The 23,726-nt window shown below is 38.5% G+C and overlaps 1 protein-coding gene across 1 annotated transcript in view; it reads left to right on the top strand.

Annotated features, from left to right (window-relative positions):
- PIP5K1B (phosphatidylinositol-4-phosphate 5-kinase type 1 beta) overlaps positions 1-23,726 on the top strand; it is a 109,409-nt gene that overhangs the window by 73,218 nt on the left and 12,465 nt on the right. Inside the window, exons 8-13 of the mRNA XM_075725899.1 lie at positions 5,851-6,062; positions 8,432-8,515; positions 8,616-8,664; positions 9,213-9,297; positions 14,475-14,630; positions 15,379-15,523. Coding sequence (XP_075582014.1) covers positions 5,851-6,062; positions 8,432-8,515; positions 8,616-8,664; positions 9,213-9,297; positions 14,475-14,630; positions 15,379-15,523 — 731 coding nt within the window. The remainder of the gene's footprint in view (positions 1-5,850; positions 6,063-8,431; positions 8,516-8,615; positions 8,665-9,212; positions 9,298-14,474; positions 14,631-15,378; positions 15,524-23,726) is intronic.

Here is a 23,726-nt window from a genome sequence, read left to right as displayed (position 1 = left end):
AGAATTCTGTATTTTGTAAATCTTTGCTTCACATGCTCACACAGATATAGCATGTTCTTGAATGTCAACTAGTCATATGCAGGAATGTGGGGTATTCTATTAAAAATAGCCTGGTTGTGTTTTTCCCTTTCCATCTGCTGCTGAATCCAAGAGAAAAGAAAATTGAAAAGGGCTAAAAGGAGGACTGCATGTAAATGCAGTTAGCTCTATTAACTGGGCAAATGGAAAATTTTCCAAGTATTGTTCCTCTTGCTCTTTACTTTGCTGTTAATGTCTGCTTAGCAAGATGTTTGCTAAGCAATTTGTATACACTCAGATAACCTCTTTTTGTCAGCCAGTGGTCAATTCCCAGTATTTCTTCCTCCTCTTGCATAACACTTTTTCATGTATATAAATATCAGAGATGAAAAAAATATCTATGCAAATCAAGCAGTATTTATTTATCCTGAAATTTGGGATAAAATTCCCCAGCAAAATTGCAAAGACATGATATTCTAAAAAATGAAGTTCAGATTTATTCCCCACCTATTTAAAAAATTGGGGAAAAACTGAGCCACAGTGTATAAGAGCACTAGTGATCTTCATTTGTTACTTAAGGATGACTTTTTTTCTTAATGAAGCATATTTAAGAGCTGGCCTATAAACTCAAAACTAGTTCTTCTCAGTAAACTTGGTGACCTTAGGGATCCTGTGACACCTGTGACATTTAAAACTACATTAACAAATGTTGTTTTACACAAATGGACAAGGCAATTCACTCTAAAACTAGGGAATTTTGTCTTGCCATAAGTAATTAGATTTTCTGTCTCAATGGGAAGAGTATTTTTCAAGCTATCAATTGAAATGCTAATGACCTACTAGTAGGCAAAGTATGCGTGTTTTATGATTTCTTGCTGGGGATATCTCTTCCAAATTCATGAGGGTGGAAAAATAAGTTTCTTCTTCTCTCTGTAAATACAGCTATTACTAAGAAGTGAGATTCAGATCATCTTTACTGTTTCCTTCTTTCCTTAAGTCATGTCTTACTGCAGATGAGGAAACCAAAACCTTTCCTGATGGTTGAAGATTAACTCGGTGTTGTTCCCTCTGTGGCAGAATACTTAATTTTTATAGTCTATTTTTGGATTAGAAAATTAAGAGAATTATTAGATGCCTCATAGGACTATTGTCAGGGTTATTTAGCTAATACCTCCACACTCTCTGGAGGATTAAATTTTGTGAACATCATTTTTTGTCTGGTGGTTGGAGTAGGAGTTCAAGTCATGGGTTTTTTTTTCTTTCTCGTTGATTAACATTTTTTAAGACATGTAGGACAAAATGCATTGCTGCTAAGACTTATAAGCAGAACTAGAAACCAAACAACAGAATTCAGCTTTTTGTATTATGGGATTTCCCTTCTGATAATTTTAAATGGAAATTGAACCTATTTATTCCAAAGTTGCACTTTACCAGAATTATTTTTATTTAGTTTGATGCAGTACTGTTACGGTTTCTGTTTTCTTTTTTTTTCCTTTTTCAGACGTTTAGTAGCAATGGTTGGAAATGATCCTGTTGCTGGAAAAGCAAAAGGCATAGTTTGTTAGGGGAGCTTTCTACATTTATAAGAATTTAATGCGAGTGATGAGGAATGTTATAAAAAAACCTATGTGGTTACCCATTTTTCATTTGTAAATTAACATTAGAACAATTAATATGTTGATACCTGTATTGCAAAATATCTGTTACAGAAGCAATGACAATTAATCCAATTGTGCTCATGTGGTTTTTAAGAACAAAATAATTTCAAGATGTTTTTCATAATGAGAATAGAATGGCTTTTTAGACTCTGCATTTTCTCTTTATTATATTAGCAAAGAACACTATGGACTTTTCTAAGAAAATCACATTTTTAAAGTGGCATTAATGGCCTGACTAACAAAGAAACCTGTAAAGATGAGGAAATTAAAAGTTGAAGACAAAGAGGGTCGTATCTCTTAAGTTTCAGGTCTGGGTATTATTTTCATCACTGCTGTTTTAGCTACTTGCTGCAAAACTCTCAAGCTTTATGGGATGAATGCATGCCTGGTTTGTGCTGAAGCAACTGTGACAGACCTTGTATGATCAAATTTATTCACTGGATCTTTCAAAACCTTTAGTAGTGAGGTGGTTTTGTTGGTTTTCTTGTCTTTTTTTCTACCTCAAAGGTCTACGCAGGTTATTCTTTAACCCACATAATTTCAGTGACCAATTCTACAGCATGTCCTTACAAACAGTACTGCTGGCACAACCTGAAGAAGTATTGAACTGCAGCGTACATCAGAAATAATAGATGGCATGGCGTGGAGGTGGAGAATGTGTTAATCTTAGATGAAGGGCCTCTTTGTCAGAAATGGCAGTTTGAGGAAAATGGACATGGAATGATACTGCAGATCTCTTGTATCTTTATGTATTATCATTCCTGTAGTATCAATTGAAAATCCAAATTTCTTGCTACTTCTGCTTTGAAAATCAGAAACCAGATTGTAATTTTTAGGAGTGTTAGTTAACAATATGTTTCAAGAATTCTATCGAAATGGGAAGTGACTCCTCATATGCTTTGGGGGAGCTGGTGATTTATTTTCTTGGGATAGGTTGTTTCTAAACCAGACCCATCACTAGGCACTTGACATTTGTGCACTTGTTTCTAAGATATGCTTATTTTGCAAGATAGTCCTTTGTGTTGTGGGATTTTTATATATCTCCTTATGTTGGGCAGTAATTATTGATTCAGCGTAAAATCAGTTGTCTTTATGTTAGCTCCTATGTCCCTTTTCCAAAATGTCTGTAGGTGAGGAAGTGCTTGCTTGCATGGTTATCCTTTTAGTTTTTGCATTTCATAAGCTGGTGAAATTATATTTTTTTGAGTAGCATTTTCCTTGATTTTTTTATGAAAATGACCTGCTGACTTGAGTTGTTTTGCATGGTTAGCATCGTGAATGCAGATTTCTCTGTCAGACCGTACACAGCTTCAGCTGGCTGCATCTAAAAATAAAAATGAAATTCCATGGCAGAAATACTTGCTTTGCTGTATTAGTCACTGGCTGAGATAGGTGAGTGTAACCATGTCTAAGATGAATCACAGAGTGCTTTAACATCTCATTAGCTCAGAGAAAAGAAGCTCTGATTCAGGGAGTTATTTTTCCATGTTCTGAAACAACATATTTTGTGATGCCATTTCACTGGGTTTTTTATGTGGTATGAAAGCAAAATAGTGCTTAAGGCTAGAAGTGGATGAACAACGCTTGTCATCTGGAAGTTGTCAGTGCAGCTAAAGCCAGCCTTGCAAGCAGTACTTGGTGATCAAGTGACAATGCTGTGTTGACAGAATCTGTGTAGCTAGTGACATAATACATATATAAATGCAAACAAGATGACAATTTAACGTCGAGTTAATGAACTGAATGTTTACTTGTCATTATCAAATACAGCACTTAACCTTGCTGTGTGCTAACAAGTAAGAATATTCTTGTGCCAATCTCCCAGTGCCATTTTGCTAGCAAGGTGCATTTCAGAGTGGTTACATGAGTAAGGATTGAATTTCTCTCACTTTAACTACACAAGGGTTGTATTTCTGGGAGTTAATGTCAATTTCTAGTGATCTCACATGGATGACATGAGGTGTTTTACAGGGCTTTCTCATTTTGCTGTGACTGTAACCCTTTTAATACTGTGATTTGTTTGAGTGTTTTTTTTCATTAGATTAGGATCTCATTTTGGTACCTTTGTAGCAAAAACTTGATGCCATTTCTCAAAAGCAGTTCCATCTAAAATCACCAAAGCTACTTGCAAGCAACCCTCAGCCCAGGAAAAGTCTTACGGCTTTTTGTGTTCTCATAGGATGCTGCATGTTCAGAAATAGCTTGATATACTGCATTCTGTAACTTTTCTGTGGTGAACCAGATTAATTTGTACAACTGTGTGTGCAAAATGTTACTTACACATTTGAAAATAATGCTGATTTGGTATTTTAAATATTAATGATGACATATATGTGAGAACCCTTCAGATATATTCAGCTGGAAATCCCCCTGACTGAGGTGAAATTTCTGTCAATACAGACTGAAGAGTTTGACACAAAGTAAGTTTTTGCTGAATGCTGATGTTTGCGATTCTTCCTTTTTATTCTGGTTAATTATTTCTTACCAGAATTTTCCTTAGAAACAAACAGGGGAGTAAAACATGCTTAGATCTGGTCAAAAGATGTGTATTTGCATTAGGAGTGGCTAGTTTGGTTATCAAATTTCTAAGGGGAGGTAGTCAGAACTGTGTATCAAACCGGTAGGCAGACAGAGGGGCAGATCATACTAAGATATCCTGAAGATCCTTTGTAGACTATACAATCCTGCCTCTGAGTAGGACCATGAATAGGGTGTCTGGGGGACAAGGGCTAGAGTTCATATGCTATGTAGTGTTTGTAAAAATATGTACTGCAGCTAATCCATTGGAGGAGTAGGTGTTTCAGTTTTATAATGAACTGAAATAACAAAATAGCTACTTGTTTTTATAATGTTTTTCACTAATCCTAGAACAAAGTCATCAACAGTCAGATATTTTTAGTCCAATGTATAGTACAAGTAGTATGGGTTTAAGTGACAGTGGTGAATTGATGCAGTCAGAAAGATTAATTTTATCACGTAAAAGGTCCCTGTGGAAGAAGCAGCAGCACATTATACCACAGCCTTTCATGAGGCTACATTCAGTCCTAGACGTAGGTTATGTAATTAGTGCAGTTAAGTCATAATATGTCTAATGTAATCTAGTTCAGAGGTGGTGAAGAATAGGTTGAAGGCAGAGCTGTCAGCAGTTATGTTTGTAACTGTAAAATAAAAGTGGCAATGCTTTTTCCAAGCCTGACTAGCTGCTGTAATCTGACTTTGCATAAACAGTGTTGCTGACTGTACTACTAAGGTAAGTATTTTTGCAGAGGATGAATTGTATTATATTTTTTCTTTCAGCCTACCCAGAAGTAAAAGATATTTAACACAGCTGCTGTCTGCTAACAGTTTGGTTATATTACTAGATGTGATCACAGCTTGTTTTAGTTCACGTTTGCATATTGACTTGAACTCTATTTCCTTTTAATGGCAGTATGCCTGACTTCATAATGATGTTGCTGACTAGAAACTTATGACAGTATATGTGCATGAAAGAAGAAAGGGAACTCGCCTACTGACAGAGGCAAAAATGGTTGGTAGAGCTAGAAGGCTGGTTGTTTAAGTCACAGTCCAGAAATAAAATGGCCTTTGCAGTTTAGATAGGCCCTGGTTAGCCTAATAGAGAGATGCATGGGTTTTGTACCCAAATCCCATCAGCTGTTAATGAGAAGGTGGTAGCAAATGAGTTTTTTTGACATTTGAAAGTTCTCCAAGAATGCTTTCGCAATTATAAACAGGAGGTGGAAGGGATGGGTAGAGAGTAGTCTAGGCAAAAATGCTCAGTAAGGTCTAAAACATGCATCAGAGGTGACTCTAAAAATATCTGTAGTTCATAAGTATATGGTGGAACTATTAACTTATTATTTGTTAAAGATAAAAAAGATGCTGACTGGACATATCTTCCTTAGCTACAAAATAACATTGGGTTACATTTCAGCTATGCATCTTTCTTTCCCAATTGTAAGAAGAGTATTGAGCTAATTAGATAAATAGCACTTTGACTTATGTAGGGTAGTAAAAGATTTTTGTTTCATTATAATTTCACACATTTTCCTAATAAGAGAAACTTGTGCTTTGAAGGCCTATTTTTACTTTGGTTTTCAAAATGCTGCTGTGTAATTCATATTGTATCTAGTCTTTTTTTGTTTCTGTACAGCTGTTTCTTTTCTGTTGATAGGTTCTAGAAAGTTTTAAGATCATGGATTACAGTCTGCTACTGGGAATCCACATACTGAACAGTAACGTGAAGGAAAAAGAGGGAGAGAGTTCCCAGAGCACATCGGATGCGAAACGTCCCGGAGGGCAGAAAGTTCTCTATTCCACAGCCATGGAGTCTATACAGGGCCCTGGGAAGTCAGGGGACTCCGTCACCACAGAGACAACAAACACGTAAGTGCCATAACTTGCTCTTAAGGTTACTATTAAAACTTGCACATTCTGTTTCTTCAGTCTGTGCTGCTTGGTATTAAGAGTAAAAACATTGAAGAGCATACTGCATTTCAGGAATTGAAAGATTAAGCCTTTTTTTTTTTTCCTTCCCCCCAAAAGCTACACCATCAGGATTTGCTGCAGAGCAGGAAATTAAAACGTTGGTTAGTAGATTGATCATTTTTAAATTCATGATAGCAAATTTGGTTAGTTCAGAGTGACTTATGCATGCACAAGAGATGTTATGAGACAGCTATTACAAGAGTCCCAAGTATAATCTAATTTTAACTGGAAGCAGCCTGATGGGCCATAAGCAAAAAGTGTTCATTAACATTGAAATGTATATTCCTCCAGTGGTTATTTTCATTTCAAAGTAGTATATTCAACATGTAGAACTGTAGCATCAACCACTGAAGTACAGTCATACCCATGTACGATATTTCCTGAGATTAAGAACTGATGTTTTCCTTTTATTTTCCTAACAAAAACTGCAGTAGAAACTTAAATATACAAACGATAGTTATTATATTGTTTCCCTTGAAATACGTTCGGTGTTAGTGAGAGCATTATGTTCACCATTCTCATTCTATATAATCAGTCCTTCATTATAATGAGGGCTTAATTTCATATTATGGATTTACTCTTCTCGTTCTCAAGGGAACTGTCTACATAAATACAACTAATGATATAGAAACATGTGCTTAAACCTACAGCAAACAAATGGGAGAATTATGATATTTAGCATTTATAGAGTTTCCAGATGTTTACAGCTCTGGAATATAAATTAGAGCTGAATTTCAGTCATTTTTTTACAGCATTACTCACATTCACACAGAAGATGGTGCATGCTTTTGTATGGTGGCAGAGGTGTCGCACTGGCAGTTTTGGGGGGTATTGGTTTTGGGTTTGTTTTTTAACTGAAAGCCAAAGCTGATTATATAGGTCATCTGAGAAAGTCCCTGTGGTTACTATGTATGGCAACCCACCCTGAGCTCTCACATCACTTGAGCTAATGTGGTGCTGCCCAGATCCTGAGCAGTGTAGTAATGCTGCTGCAAGCCTAATGCAGCAGTTGAGTCCTTCCTTGGCACCTTGCACTACCTCCTCTCTGGACTTCGCATAACTGGTAGTGTGGCAAACCTCACTGAGGTGGATGAAAATAAGCTGTCTTACAAAAAAGACCCCTAGGTCAGTCTTCTGTTGTGGTTCATTGTAAGGCCGTACAAGCATGAGGATGAGAATGGATACCCAGGAGCAATAACTTGTACCAGACTGAATTTAGAGTCACAGCTTCCAGGAAAAGATGACAGAATATAGTTTTGTAAACCACTTAACTGACCAGTTAATTGAGCTGGAGTTACATGGTTTTACAGTAATTTAAACTCCACTTGTTCTTACATGGTTTATTTTGTGCCTAGAATAATAACACCACACCCCTCCACCCCCCAAAAAAAAAAGTTAAGTAGATGGTAGCCCTGTTTTGTCAGGGGAAGGGACTACTCTGCTGTAGCAGCAGAATGGGGAATATACTCTCAACTATGTCTTTTGTTTGTTTCTCAAACTGTTAAAAAAGATTTGGAGGTATTGCATGTGTTGCATCTTCAATCTCTTTTTCTTCTGGTTTTCTAATGGGTCCGTCAGTGTCAACAGAAGCTGCCCAACTGAAATTGGGATTTCAGTTTCTGGTTCTAAAAACAATGGACCCTTTCTTCTAGGTGGTGGAGTAGGAAGACAGGGTCTTAGGATGAGCATCTTGTTCCTCAAGGTCATGGCTGAGTAAATACTCTGACCCAAGTGGAGATCCAGGCAGTCAGGCTTCTCAGCTTGATACTGTTACTTTTTCTGTCACTAATCAGTCTGTAAAGAAATTTTGGAAAAGCACATATTTAACTTTTAGTGAAAAAATATACCAAACAACTTTTTCATACTTGGAGTAATGTGCAGGCTTTCTACAGTTCTGTTACGTGTGATCAATAAAGAGACAAAATTCTCCTTTAGCTAGGCAAAATTATTTATTTTCCTTAGTAATAAACTGACGTTTGCTTTTTTCAATTTTCAGGTCATCTATATATTTCCAATTCTATCTAAAATTTATCCTAAAATACTCTTTGTTTATAATGGATATTTACGACTGGATCCCAGATACTTTGTGTTCGCTATTTAAAATCAATCATATGCTAAGTGACTCACAACTGACTTTGCACTGTGGCATCTAGTTTTAATGTTGTGCCTATTTCTTTGGGTTTGCAAGTGGGTACAGTTCACCTGCTAACTGATGATCAGAGATGCCTTAAAAGATAATCTAACTACGTTTTTGTTGTTTCTCTCAGAATGGGAGGTATTCCAGCTAAAAGCCATAAAGGAGAAAAGCTGCTTCTGTTTATGGGTATTATTGATATTCTCCAGTCTTATAGGTAAGTTCAGTTTCAAGTTTTTATTGAATAAGCTATTCTGAAATTACTTACAAATGTGAGAATTTTATAAAGCAGTTCTGATTTTGTTTTATATGCTTAGATTAATGAAGAAACTGGAACATTCTTGGAAAGCTCTTGTTTATGATGGGGTAGGTAGATTTGTGTTGTTTTTTTTTTAACTGCTGATATTTCATCTAGTGGAACTTTGACTTGTGTTGACCAGGAAAGAGCTAGCTTTGGTATATTTGTAGTCTACCATCACCATGTGGTTTTGGCTCTTGCTGAAATGTTTTAGGTCCATTTCCCAGTACATGCTCTGATTTATTTGTTGATCTTTCAAAAGGCAACTAAAATGATCAGCTTGTCCATATAACTTACACAAGACAACGGCCACTTAGCAGAACATTGATGAATCTGTAACTGAAAAATGTACATAATGTGAAAAAAGCATTTCAAATGCTAGGAAGATTTTGCAGAATATGGCTGTAGTATTCATAACTCATAATTTCATAAATGAAATACTTAAAAGTTCTTGAAGAATTAACCTTTAAAAAAGAAAAACTTCTTAGGATTCACCTGTTTTGTGTATGCCTGAAATGTATGATATAGTTTACCTGAGGTGTCCAGCTTCTTTCTTGACAATTTACTTGTGTTTTACTTATGGAAAATGTGACTGAGACCTTTTTCAATCTTGTAGGATACTGTTTCAGTTCACCGACCAAGTTTTTATGCAGATAGATTTTTAAAATTTATGAGTACAAGAGTTTTCAAGAAAGTTCAAGGTAAGACAGTTGTGAGTTTTACTCTTTTCGGTATTTTTATAATCATTGCTTTATAACGCTCCTGTCTTGGCAATAGAAGAATCCTTTCTTCAACATCATGTAGCACTTACAGTGGCAGAAGTTGAGTTTCTTCACTGGAGCTAATGGGATTGTACTCTAATAGTAAAATCAGAGAATTATTTGCTATGTATTTTTTGTCACATCAGGGGCTTCTGACGGTAAAACAGGTTCCTTTATATTAGCATTAATATAAAGACAAATTTCATGATCTAATGATGTGTCCAGTCCTGCATCTGTTATTTATAGGAATACCTCTATTGATTTTAATCTATTTAATTTGCAAAAGTAAAGACTGTTTACATACCACCTCCAGCATGTTTGAAAAGGTAGGCACTCTGATAAGGATTTCTTCTTTATCAAGGAAAAAAGTCAAAAGTTGGATATTAATAAAGTCTTTTGTCTTTGTCACTGTCACCTGCTTCTAGTTTTCCTCTGCATTTCTCCTTCCTTAATCTTTGAATTCATTCTCAAGGGTAAGATACATATCACTATTAGCTACTCACAGGGTGAGGTGGGTTGACCCTGGCTGGCTGCCAGGTGCCCGCCAAGCCATGCTATCACTCCCCTCTTCAACTGAACAGGTGGAGAAAAACATAACAAAAGGCTCCTGGATCATGATAAGGACAGGGGGAGATGACACCAAGCTGAGTGGTGTGGTTGACACACCAGGAGGACGCGATGTTATCCAGAGGGACCTGGACAAGCTGGAGAGGTGGGCCTGTGTGAACCTCATGAGGTTCAACAAGGCCAAGTGCAAGGTCCTGCACCTGGGACGGGGCAACCCCCAATATCAGTACAGGCTGGGGGATGAAGGGATTGAGAGCAGCCCTGCAGAGAAGGACTTGGGGGTACTGGTAGATGAAAAGCTGGACATGAGCCAACAATGTGCTCTTGCAGCCCAGAAAGCCAACCGTATGCTGGGCTGCATCAAAAGAAGCATGGCCAGCAGGTCAAGGGAGGTGATTCTGCCCCTCTACTCTGCTCTGGTGAGACCTCACCTGGAGTACCGTGTCCAGCTCTGGAGCCCCCAGCACAGGAAAAACATGGACCTGTTGGAGCAGGTCCAGAAGAGGGCCACAAAAATGATCCGAGGGCTGGAGTACCTCTCCTATGAGAACAGGCTGAGAGAGTTGGGGTTGTTCAGCCTGGAGAAGAGAAGGCTGCGAGGAGACCTTATTGCGGCCTTTCAGTACTTAAAGGGGGCCTACAGAAAAGATGGGGAGAGTCTTTTTAGCAAGGCCTGTTGTGACAGGACAAGGAATAACGGATTTAAACTAAAGAAGAATAGGTTTAGACTGGACATTAGAAAGAAGTTTTTTACAATGAGGGTGGTGAAGCACTGGAACAGGTTGCCCAGAGAGGCAGTGGAGGCCCCATCCCTGGCAACATTAAAGGTCAGGTTGGACGGGGCTCTGAGCAACCTGATGTAGTTAAAGCTGTCCCTGCTCCCTGCAGGGGGGTTGGGCTAGATGACCTCTAAAGGTCCCTTCCAACCCAAAGCATTCTATGATTCTATGATCACTCACCAGTTACCAATCATGGGCAAAACAGACTCAGGGAAATCAGTTTCATTTATTACCAATCAAATCAGAGTAGGTTAATGAGAAATAAAACCAAATCTTAAAATGCCTTCCTCTCACCCCTCCCTTCTTCTGAGGCTCAACTTCACTCCCGAATTCTCTACTTCCTCCCCCCAAGCAGTGCAGGGGGACAGGGAATGGGGGTTGCAGTCAGTTCATCACACATTGTCTCCGCCTCTCCTTCGTCCTCCGGGCAGGACTTGTCACACTCTTCCCAGGCTCCAGAGTGGGGTCCCTCCCATGGGAGACAGTCCTCCACGAACTTCTCCAACATGGGTCCTTTCCACAGATGCAGTTCTTCATGAATTGCTCCAGTGTGGGTCCCTTCCACGAGGTGCAGTCCTTCAGGAGCAGACTGCTCCAGCGTGGGTCCCCCACTGTGTCACAAGTCCTGCCAGCAAACCTGCTCCAGCGTGGGCTCCTCTCTCTCCACAGGTCCTGCCAGGAGCCTGCTCCAGCACAGGCTTCCCACAGGGTCACAGCCTCCTTTGGGCACATCCACCTGCTCCAGCACGGGGTTCTCCATGGGCTGCAGGTGGATATCTGCTCCACCTCCATGGGCTGCAGGGGGACAGCCTGCCTCACCATGGGCTTCACCATGGGCTGCAGGGAAATCTCTTCTCTGACGCCTGAAGCACCTCCTCCCCTCCTTCTTCACTGACTTTGGTGTCTGCGGGGCTCTTTCTCTCACATACTCTCACTCCTCTCTTCTGGTTACTGTTGTGCAGCAGTTTTTCCCCCTTCCATGTTATCCATGTTATCGCAGAGGTACTACTAGTGTTGTGGATGGGCTCGGCCTTGGCCAGTGGTGGGTCTGTCTTGGAGCCAGCTGTCACTGGCTTTATCAGAGATAAGGGGAGCTTCCAGCAGCTTCTTAAAGAAGCCACCCCTGTAGCCCCCCTGCTACCAAAACCTTGCCACACAAACCCAATACACAGGGGAAAGAAAAAAAGCCAAGAGAAACCCACCTTCGCTACAGGGAGACATCGCTACCAAGAGTTGTCCACAGGCTTAAGTTTTAAGTCTTGCAGCAATAACTGTAACTATTGATTGTCACTTCTCTCACATAAAATTAATTGATTTCTATAACTTCAAGTAGACCTCGAAACCATAGATCATCTTAAGGAATTGGGGGTGGAGCATAAATTGATCCTACGTAGGTGAGTTCTTCCTGTATGTTGTGGTTTAACCCTGGTGGGCAACTGAGGCCCACACAGATGATCACTCATTCCCCCACCCCCCACCTGGGTGGGATGGGGGAGGGAATTGGAAGGGTAAAAGTGAGAAAACTGGTGGGTTGAGTTAAAGACAGTTTAATAGGGAAAGCAAAAATTACATGTGGAAGCAAAGCAAGGAATTCATCCACTATCCATCAGCAGGCAGTTGTTTAGCCATCTCCAGGAAAACATGGATTCATAATGTGTAATGGTTACTTGGGAAGACAAATGCCATAACCATGAGTGTTTCCCCCTTGCTCCTGTTTATTCCATCTTCTGTTGCTCAGCATGATGTCACATGGTGTGGAATATCCTTCTGGTCAGTTGGGGTCAGCTGTCCTAGCTGTGTCCCCACCCAACTTCTTGTGCACCCCCAGCCTCCTCACTGGCAGGGCAGTGTGAGAAGGCCTTGATGCTGTATAAGCACTGCTCAGCAACCACTAAAACCTTGGTGTGCTGTCAACACTGTTTTCATCGCAAATCCAAGACATAGCACCATAGAGCTACTACAAAGAAAATTAACTTTGTCCTAGCCGACACCAGTGCACTGTACCTTGCAAAGAGTCCAAACACTGCAGTAACTGCCTTGTAGATATATGAAGTTAGATTTCAGCAAAAATATTGGAGAATGGAGAACTAAATGAGACTTCAGTGAAACAATAATGACTACAAATACTAGCACAAATTAACAACTTAAGATGTTAAATGTGAAATCCTTCCGAAAAGGATGATTAATATCAAAATAAAAGAATCTGATGTAATATGACAAAATACTAAGCAAAATTCAGCTGAAAGGAGGAATGAACCTTCTGAGACTCATATCTCTTAAACCCTGGAATAATTTTGCTGGAGAACTGGTGGGAGCTCTGTTGTCTGAGACAATACTCAAAGGAACTCCTCTGCACTGATAGAGAGTAAGGAGTAGACAACTTGCTGTTTGTGTCTGTCGGACAAAATAAATGTCTTATGCAGCCATACATGTTCCCTGAACATTTGAGTCTTTTTTTTTTTTTTTTTTTGTTCTAATTCTGACTGCAAGATTTATGTCAGCACAAGACACAACCCATTCTGTGTTTGAAAATTACAATGTACGATTAAGGACATCATGCCTAATTTTCTCTCTAATCTTAATTTGTCTGTCTCACTTTTCCAGGCTATTAACCTGTCTTAATTTCCCACTCTTATTGATCTGCTCAGCATACAAGGCTATTAATCTACTTTTATATGGATTAATGGTTCAAATGCATTATAATTCTTTCACAAAATAAAAAATAGGGAGTGCTCCTGCCTTCAGGAACATTGTTTCTAAACTTCAAGTTACACGTTCCAGTTTAAACTCGTTAAGCCCTGTTCCGAATGTGTGCTTTTTCCCCTACTGCACAGAACGAGCCTCCGTAAATAACAATAAAAACATAATAAGCAGATTCAGCCTTGGGCAGAGGCTAGCTCAGCAGCTATCTACTATGTTATTTTTTTAACAATATCCTGGAGCTATGCATCTCATTCTCTTCTTCAGTCTTTAGCCAGGTGGCTTTGATGCTTTTAATTTGAATTTTGTAGTAGAGCACAATAGGAACTCTTGCAGTGCATCTGAAGTAACCTTGCAGCCAGTGCATGGAGGTCAGCCGCTGGCAACTGAAAAACTAAATGAACTGGCTGGCATCCTTCTGGAGAAGAACTATAAATGGGTGTCATGGTTCAGTAGTAGTGGCAATGGTCAGATCCTAGTGTTTTACCCAAAATGCCATTGTAAGTAGGCAGGCCCTGGTAAGAATTATAAAAGGGATGCTCATGCCTGAGTGTACAAGCAATCAACATTTTGGAAGAGTTTATTTTATCCAAAGATGATGTTTGACACACATCACTGAAGTGGAAATTCTGCAGTAGCACATACATCATTATACAGCAGTAGTTCACAGCTGAAGGAGTGATCATAACCACTCAGAATACTCCAAATGTCTTTTCAGTTTTCCTGTCTTCTGTTTTTTTCTGCATCATTCTGTCTCTGCTTACATGGGTTGATATTCCGTGGGAGACTTGTAACTTAGTGGTGTCAAAGTTGGTTAACTGACTTCGGTTTTTTTGTCCTATGAGCAGTAAGAAACCCCAGAAAAAGTACTTCACTCATAGATGAAATAACAATGCCTTTGGCTCTAGTTTTAATATAATATTTGGTAAGTGGTTTTGTATCTGGATGTGTTCTTCATCTGTATTCAGAAACTGTAGCTTTACAGATAGCTTGCTTTTCTATATGACGTTAAAAGATGTGCAGGGAGATAAGATGAAATCATTCAACACTTATGTTCATTTGATAATGCAGCTTTAAAGTCTTCACCTTCAAAGAAGCGGTGCAATTCCATCACAGCCCTAAAGGCAACATCACAAGAAATAGTGTGTGCTGTTAGCCAGGAGTGGAAGGATGAAAAGCATGGCGTTCTTGCTGAAGGACAAAGCTACGCCAGCCTTGATGAAGAAGGTAATGTCTTTCAAATCAACAGCCTAAACAATGTTTTTAAAGGAATTTCGTATAAGCTCTAGAAGCCCTATAACTAGAAAGCTTCCAATCTGGCTGATCTTTCAAAACTTCAGAGTCAGGTTATTTTCATGGAGAGAGTTGTTAGTCATATTTGGCAGAATGGACCTTCAGGAGCAAGAGGAAGTCAGAATCAAGCTTATACTATGATGTTAATCTTTCGGGTTTCAGGGGATCCTAAAAAAATTTATCCAGCCCAGGTAGCAGATTAAGGCCAGAGCCAGTGCTATTCTTTTCACTGACTTTTAAACAAACATGTCACCTGAAGTGCTTTGAAGCTTAAGTTCATTGTTCCCAGAGTCTTTTTGAGGAGATACAGACTTTGCCCCTTTCAGAGCTCATCTGCAGCCAGGCTCAAAGGAGAACCAGCCACCTAATCCAATCTGAAAACTGGGCCCTGATAGTGTGAGACCAGTCCCAGAACTTAGAATTCATCAGATATTCATACCACAGTTTAACATTTGACCTTGGGGTTGCTCTGCATTCTGCTGAATGTACTCGCTAGCAGCTGAAATTTGCCCTGTTACACAAAAAAGCATAGGTGTGGGCAAATGAATATTACAATCTTCTCGATTCGAACACACTAAGAAGCTTCAAGAACACTATGTGACTGCATAGACTTGCATAAAGATTCTTAGATTTGATTTGAAATTAAATTTGCTGATGTTGTTCTGTATTTTTATGTGTGCAGTACTAGGTTCACGCCACCGGCCAGATCTAGTGCCAAGCACTCCATCTCTGTTTGAAGCGGCTTCCTTGGCAACCACAATTTCTTCTTCTTCCTTGAATGTAGATGAGCATTATCAATGTGATCAACCTATGCTGTATTCTAGCAGGTAAAGGCTGTATACGTGGTAGAGGACTCCCCACTGTTTCGCTAAAAGTCTGACAATGTGTGCAATGGAAGGGGGCTCTGCAACAGAAGGAGAAGGGGCAAGTGCCTCTGAGCTCAGTCTTGAGCCTCTCCAGTGAAGGAGGGGTGTCATAAGCCCATAGGATTTGTTATGTATTTGTTTGTTATTCTATGTATTATCACACAATAGAAAGCATAAACACAGCAAAAAATGTTATAGTATACTTTGAATTTTTTTGTCATACTCCAAAACTAAACTGAGCATTAAAAACTTGCTTAGGCCTTTACGCTGTGCCACAAACCACACTACATTAAGATCAGGGTAGAAAATACTTCTTGTAACTTGGCTGTAGCCTAAAACAGCTGCAGAAAACTGTGAGGTGCTGGGAAAAGGGACCTACTTTCAAGCTGATCTTTATTCTGAATGTACAGTGCTGAGTGGTCTGCTTTAACTTCTTTCAAAATGACCATTTTTTGAAGTGAATTTCTATGAAACTTCACCCATGGGTGTGATTAGAGCCTATCTAATTTTAACCCAGGAAGGATAAAAACAGGCAAGTTTCAAGAAAAGCTGTACAGATGCTTGTGAGCTAGCTTGAATGTGATTTGAGTTGTGTTTGAACGTACTTTAGCCGTGACTGTCCAATACCATGCTTATGCCAGTAAGTCTTGCTGGGAGATCGTCTGTCTGTGTGCCTGTACTCTACCTTGTATACCTGAGGTGTGCTGTGTTGTGTCATCTTGCCTCCTTCTGGATCTCTTTACCATGTGTTGTACTGCAGAATAGCTATTTCTGTATCTGTTTTTTGTCAAGAAGGGTAACTGCTGTGAACTCAAGTATCTTGAACTTGGTTTGGAATAATCTGGAACCCTGGACTACACAGTGTCTATATAAATTTGATAAGCTTACTCCTGTGCAAAGGTTTAGTTCTCTACTTTAAACTGCATGTTGTCCAAAAAGATCAAGTTATTTTAAAAGCAATCTTGAGGCAGTAGGATTTTTACCTCCTATTAAAATTTGACCAACTGCATTTTCATAAGTAAAATGACTTGCAGAGTTACTTGATCAAAGTGATATTTGCAGCTTCCATTTTCATTAAGTTGAAATAAATCTCATTGATGTGGCATCTTCCGTGGGTCTGATGTTTTGCTATAAAACTTTGGAATGAGGTATGGTTTAGGGTGTAACAAAGATGAAGTTTTCATTACAGGACCATCACAAGTTGTCCCAAAATGCACCTACACAAGCTTTAGAAAATAAAATTACTAATGAATACACATTATTAGAAATAGAGCTCCTTCAATTCAACTTCTGTCAGTCTTGTCCATTTTCTGACAAAGTTAGCGGTAAGACTTCAATATTCCATGATCTTTTACCAAGCTTTAGCTTTGCTAGAAACAAGGTTGTAGACTATTGGGTTTTTTAATTTGCTTTAAGCATCGAATAAATCTACAGAACTACTTTGTATTTGCACCATTTAGCAAAGGAGAACTGCAGAGTTGTCTGCATAAAGAGTTCTTTACTGCAAATAAAAACATTTCAAAGAGTATTTCATACGCTTTACTCTCCATAAGTTAATTGTAGAGAAAAGCTATAAGTAAGTCCATGATATTTTCCTGCAAATATATTCCAAAATAATTCTAAAATAAATAAGGTTTTTGGCAGACTGACACTTTGATTGTATGTTTAGACTTGTTTACTCTTCAATTGTGATTCAGTCAATGAAATAACGTAAAATCGAGTGCATGCTGTCAGTTATACTATTACCTTGCACGTCCTTATCTTACAAAATCAGATTGGAACTGTAGTTTCTGCAGTCCAGGTTTGCATACTTTCAGTTCATCAGTGCAACAGGACACGTTCTCTAACACAGCAGACCTTGCACCAGCATTCATAGGCATGTGGTGCTCTCTGTCTTGCGTCAAAGCAAAAGACCTTGCCCCATAGCCAGGAGATCTGCCACAGGGGCTGACCAACTAACATCCCTGCTGGTCTCGATGTATCCTCTTCAGCTAAGGCTCAGTGGCAATTTTTTCTCCTGACCGAGTACTGGTTCATGTCACAATCTCAGTACGTACAATTCATGAGGATTAGCTTCCCTGTCATAGCTAGCATCTTTCTTTTAGGATTTAAGAAAGCTGCTAAGCATGCTCAGTATTAAACTAATTTCCCCAAGATAGTTCTGGGCATTCGGAGTTTTGTACCTACCCCTGCTTTCTGCATCAGTGCAGGGAGGTCCTCCCTTCTTCATGGCACTAAATAATATATCCAGCTGAAGTTTTATTTATATTTTTATGGTACATTGGAGGAACTTCAGTCCTCCCATGAGAAAAGCTGGCAAAGAAATAAAAACATTAAAAAACCCATGCTACAACGATGCATTGAGTTGTAGATGTCTTAGATTTTTCTTGCTGGAGTTCTGCTTTTGAGTAACAAAATGTTGTGATGCCAGGACTCCACTTTGCCATTTGTCTCAAATGGAAAGCCTGGAGCAGTCTTTGAAACAAAGCTTGAATGAATGATTTGTTTTCAAATGTGAGCCTGCTTTCAGTCTTTAAATATGTAATTGACTATGACATTCTCCATGTTGTTTAATAGAATTAGTTTCTTCATCAGGCTTTTTCCTTCTCCTTCAAAGTGTCCTGGCACAAAGTAGAGAGTACATGAATTTCCTTGTAACCAGTCAGAAATCTCTGGTTTAGGGTAATAACGGGAGATAATCCTGTGTGCATAGAAATAATATGGTATTTGTACAGCTCCTTGACTCCTGTTAATGCTAATGAGCAGTATGTGCCCATACCAGTGAGAAGACAGATGCTGTTATTTACCTCATTAAAAAGAGAGCAGTAATACTTTGGATACCTTGAAGCACACACTGTATTTTTAACTTTGTTTTTTCAGAATTACCTTCTGTTTCTATCAATCATGAATGTAATAATTTTCCAAGGAGAGGGAGATGGCATTTTTATATGAGAAAGGAGCTTGGCACCATCTCTGCTTGAGGGTGCTCAGCGATCATGGCAGGAAGCGAGGAACTGCTGCCAATGTGGTTAAGCAGACAGAAGTGACTTGCTGAGCTGGAGCTGGCTCCTGAGGCTGTATCATGTGAGGAGGGTTTATGTAGGCCTGGCTTGGTACAGATTAGAACTAGCACAGCTAATTGGTAGATAATGCAGAGCAGCATTTAGGGACTTGTGATTCAAGCAAAAAGAGAGACTGAGCAGCAGTCATAAGCATACATCTTATTATGAGGTTTTTTCCCAGACTGCTAGCTAATTATTTTTCACCAAGTTATTCCTCAGTCCTTGAAGAGTTAGAGGAAACTCAAGGTGCTACCCAGGCAATGTGAACAGGAACTGGTAAAAGTAATGAACGAAGGAGTAGTGGGGAAGGGAAAGTGGCTGTATTTTTCAGTGTAAAAGGAACTTTATCTAAAAAAGGGAAATAAAAAGGAAAAAATGGACGAACATGACATATGTTATTCAGCAAATGTAGGCTTTCTTGTTTGTCAGAAGGCAGCTGGTTTCTGTTCTATGAAGCTGTTTCTCGGTCAAGTGGTTCTGTCATAAGCAATGTCAAGTATTCATTTACTAAGAGAACAGAATTGACAATTTATTGCTTCTATTAAAATGTTCAAGGATTTTTCACGCCTCCTTAAGTAGGTTTATATTTGGTGCAGAGATATTTTAGTACCTAAAAGGTCTGTTTTCCACTAGAATATATGTTCAATTTTGAGTCCAAATACCCTTCTTTTGAAAGGGTTTATTTGCTTTATCTTAGGAAATGTAATACTTACATATTATATCAGGGATTATTTTTATAGCAGAAGTGATAACAGATTTTTTTTCCCCCTCCAGGTAAAGTTTTCCTAGTAAGTACTGATGAATTAAATTAAAGATGACAAATCTGAATGTTCTGAGCAGTATGACTGTTGTTTCAGTTGACATTGCTTTTACAATTGCAAGGAGCTGAAGGAGGTTAATGCCTTTACAGGTGCTTCTGGAAATGTTTTAAACAGGAGTTTCAAGATACATTGGAAAAAGACTTTCTATTGTATCTTTCAGCAGGTCTCATGGCTTGCAGTCACTAACCCAAAATCCCATGATGCATAAAAATCCCATGATGCTTAAAGGGGTACTTCACCTCTCTGTCTTTAGAGCAATGCTAAGATACTGCAGGTTTGCTGAATAAGGAGGATTGCTGAATTCTTCTGATATGTTTGAGCTTAGGAAAATAATCTATATGAAATCTAATTCTTGTTTCTCCTTACGTATTCTGTACCTCCTTTCTGTAAGATGTGTATGAATTATGGACTTCAGCCTTCTCTTTCCTCTTCTTTCTGCTTTTCTGTATATAGCTCAGCTGTTTGTTTGCCTTACCTTTGCATTGCTGGTTTTTGGTGCAGACCACTTGAAATTTTGGAAGGCTTTGGAGGGTTTGTGGGGTTTTTTTTCTCTTACACAGTCAAAACTTCCTGAATCATCCAAACTTTGAACTGAAATGTCCCATGACTTGACATTCTATCAAACAACCTTTTCAAAGACAGCTTAGAAAATAAAAATAAAATCTTGTGCTGTTTTTTCAGTGGAAGGGATTTGTAGGTATTAGTTTCCCTGTTGTAAGGAATATTTAATCACACCTTTTGCCAGTCTGGTTTTCTATGTAAACAAAGTTTTGTGTGGTAAGTTCAAACGTTCTGTCTGTCCACCCACCACCCTTAGCTTCTAAAGCTTAGATGAATTTGTCTGAATCTGATTCAAAGAGGATTAAATTCTTGCAAGCTTCATGAAAGTAAGCAGCTAGGTGGAGGAAACACACTTGAATGTTCTAATGCACTCAGTGTACAGATGCACTAAGACACTGGGGGAATCCCCATGGGAAAGAAAGAAAATTTGACTGTGATTGAAGTGACATGTAATTGTGGCTTAAAGAAAAACAAGGCTTTCCCAGTTCTCCTGTGATGGAATTACTTTTGCTTCTTTTTTTTTCCTTTTTTAATTAAGAACCAAGATAAAAGAGAAGACTGCTTTAGCAACAGGAGGGCAACAGCACAGTTGAGCACATTCATTGTGGCTGATCATTACTGAATGGGAGAAAGTAACTGTAAAAATGGGGGAGGGGGTCTGCTTGGCTTTTGTTTCTCTTTCCATCTAAAAATTAAGGGTGAGAACTTAGTGCACTGTTGAAATTGTACAAAACCTCTGTTCCACTGAAGTGTTCTTTCTGACACACCATGTATATAGGGATTTCTCTTGTTCTCTCCTGTGGCCCCCCCCCCCCCCCCCCAATTTGTCTTTGCCCTTCTAAAAGTCTGCATTAAAACTGGCGATCAATGGAGCTATGCTAATGCTGTTGCAGAAATTTGAACTTTTAGTTACCAACTGCTGACAGCATGTTTTGCTGTTAAGAGATTAATTATGAGATTTTTTTTTTAAGTCTTTTATGCAGAAGTCCCATGTACATGTCAGTTTCAGCTCAGTTATTTAATTTGAAAAAAGGCTATAATTTGTAAATCTCATTAATGTGCTGGTAGAAGCTATATTTTGTTGTATCTGACAAGCTCTGTGTGTTTTAAGGTGTGCTGTCATTCTTTTTTCTTCCTATTATGGGATTACAGCTGAGGTAGTTAATAACATATCTAAAGCATATCCTAATGCATAAGGTCTAAAAGTGTTCAGGGGTACTTAATTAAATAAACAATTTGTGTTTATTTGCTTAGCCATTATGTTCTGTTGGAACAATAATACTGTGACAAGGTTAACAGAGCAAGAAACTTAGCAGAAAAGCAGATTGAAGAATACTGGTTTAAAGAGCATAACACTGCTACCCGCAGTCCTGAAGAAGCATCAAAAAAGCATTGTTGCACAGAAGACTAATATCTATTTAATTTAATATTACAGTTTGATATTTTCTTAAAGATATATGCTTGCATTAGAAGAAAACAATGCCATCTCAGTGAACAGAATTCCCCCCTCTCCAGTGGTGTCAGAAGTTAATATTTGGGTTTATTGTAGTTGGTTTATGAAGTGTTTGTGGAAATAAAAGAATCTTTCTTAGCATGTAAATGCTTGTGCTGGACACATATCAAAATAGAAAATTTCAGTCTCTGGCTTCAAATGTGAAGTGTAAAGCAAATCTGGATGATGCATCAGTTTCGTTAATTTACTAAGGCATGTCTAAATTTCAATGGTTTATACCTAGTATGATGATCTCTATCTTGTGGAGTTCATAGTGTTAAGAAAGATTAATCTGAAATTTGTTTTTCCTACTAGCTTTTCACTGAAGTCTAGGTTGTAATATGAGTTACCTTGAGAGCCAGAAGAGTACTGAGTAATCCTTTAATTCAGTGTAAATGGTTAAGGATTATCAGTCCTTAGTATCAAGTAGCAAGTGGTTAGTATCACTACCAAGGGATCAATGAGGCATCTAGATTTCCTGGAAAAGAAATACAGTTCTTGCTCCATTTAAAGTTTTCTGAGCCATTTATACTTAATCTTGTAGTCATTGAGATATTAGAGAATGCTTAATAATGTATGATTCTGGAAAAAAATCAATGTTACTTTGTTACAAATCTTATTTGAAGTAGTCTGTGTGGTTATAATGCTGCTCTACTGATATATTATTTAAGTGTATTACTCAATACATTAAGTATTTTCTTCATGGAAATATTTAGATTCAATATTAAATACCATATAGCAAGTAAGATTTCAGAACAGACATTAACTCCAGCAAAGCAAGAAGAGCTGATTGATTCTCAGATGTAAACTATTTGCTTGCCCACTGCTATTCTGAGGCTTGTGTATAAAATAAAGGCTAGAAACTCTAAATAGAAATGATTAGTAACTGTGACAAAACTAGAGACTTCATATTTTGCCATTGTATATTTGCCCTTATTGGAGATTCTGAATAATTTTCAATAATTTAGCTGTGAAGGGTGGCAAGAAAGCAGTAACAAAGATAATTTTTTAGAAGACCTAGGAGGAGTATTTCCTTAATGAAAGTTTGTAAGATAGGCAAATATTTAGTAAAGCAGAGGTTCTGTCCCTGGCGCGGATCAGTGCTGTCCCGAAAGGCAAAGGTCACTGTCCCTGACAATGGAAGAAGGACCTAACAAAGACTAAAGGACTAGTCCTGTGAACAGAAGTTCCTCAGTCAGCTTTGAGACAGTGTTCCAAGTATGGTGTTTCGTAATTAGCCTTGAGTGACCCTTTAATTTCACCTGTTTCTGCTCCAAGCCTATAGATACATACTGATATGTAAAAGGCACATAATTTTTTCAGAAAAGTAGCCTGTGTGATTTCACAGATGACTCTCTTTCCTGTTACAAAAGTTCATCCTCTCACATCTCCAGAAGGAGAACCACTGCTACGTAACTCAACAGGATATTAAGCAAACAATTAATAGAAGAGAGAGCAGTAAATAAATATAGTACTCTGTTTACATCATACCTGTTTAATTTTTTTTTTTCCTCAAAGTTACTGTCTAGAAGTTTCTGGTTAATAACAAGAGATGTCACCCCCCTGCTTTTGAGTCTTTCCTCAATTCTAGTGTGATATAGGTAGGCAGCCTCAAGGCAGAGTGAGAAGACTTTGCTCTGTTCCAAGGTTTATTTCACCTTCATGACTGAGGGACCCTTTGTCTTTAAAATGTTCACAAGGTGGCTCCACCCATTCAGAAAAATAAAAATAAACACCTCCTGAAAACTTGATGTTCTGTTTGCAACAGGCCAGTGTAGATCTGAGGTTCTGCTGATACTTGTGGCATTACCTGACCTTACCATCAGGTAATTGGGATTAACAGTTGTTAGGGAACAGACATTGCTAGCCCTACGGAAGGAATATTAGCTCAAGAATGTGTCCTTCACCAGCAAATATATATATATATGACTTTTTTTATGGATTTTTTTTTTTAATCTCACAGCTCTAAGTGTAAAAACAGCACTATATATCTGAAAGCAGTGAGCCTTCCCATAGTTTGCACCAAATTGCGGTATCATGAAATACACAATGTTGCTTCATACTTTGGTTCTCTGTACTATCTTCCCTTGAGACATACTGCTGTATCATAAGCCAGTCTGCAGAATTATCATAAATTTCATCAATGTCACTTTAAAGAGTGAGTTACCATTTTCCTGTTTCCTAACTTGATAGGATCCTTTGCCTCCTTGTGCTAGATGAACAGAATG

Source organism: Pelecanus crispus, chromosome Z (genome assembly GCF_030463565.1).
Source record: "Pelecanus crispus isolate bPelCri1 chromosome Z, bPelCri1.pri, whole genome shotgun sequence".
NCBI classification, from domain to species: Eukaryota; Metazoa; Chordata; class Aves; order Pelecaniformes; family Pelecanidae; genus Pelecanus; species Pelecanus crispus.
The sequence above is the reverse complement of the archived record's forward strand: the minus strand, read 5'-3'. Positions and strand labels throughout refer to the sequence as shown.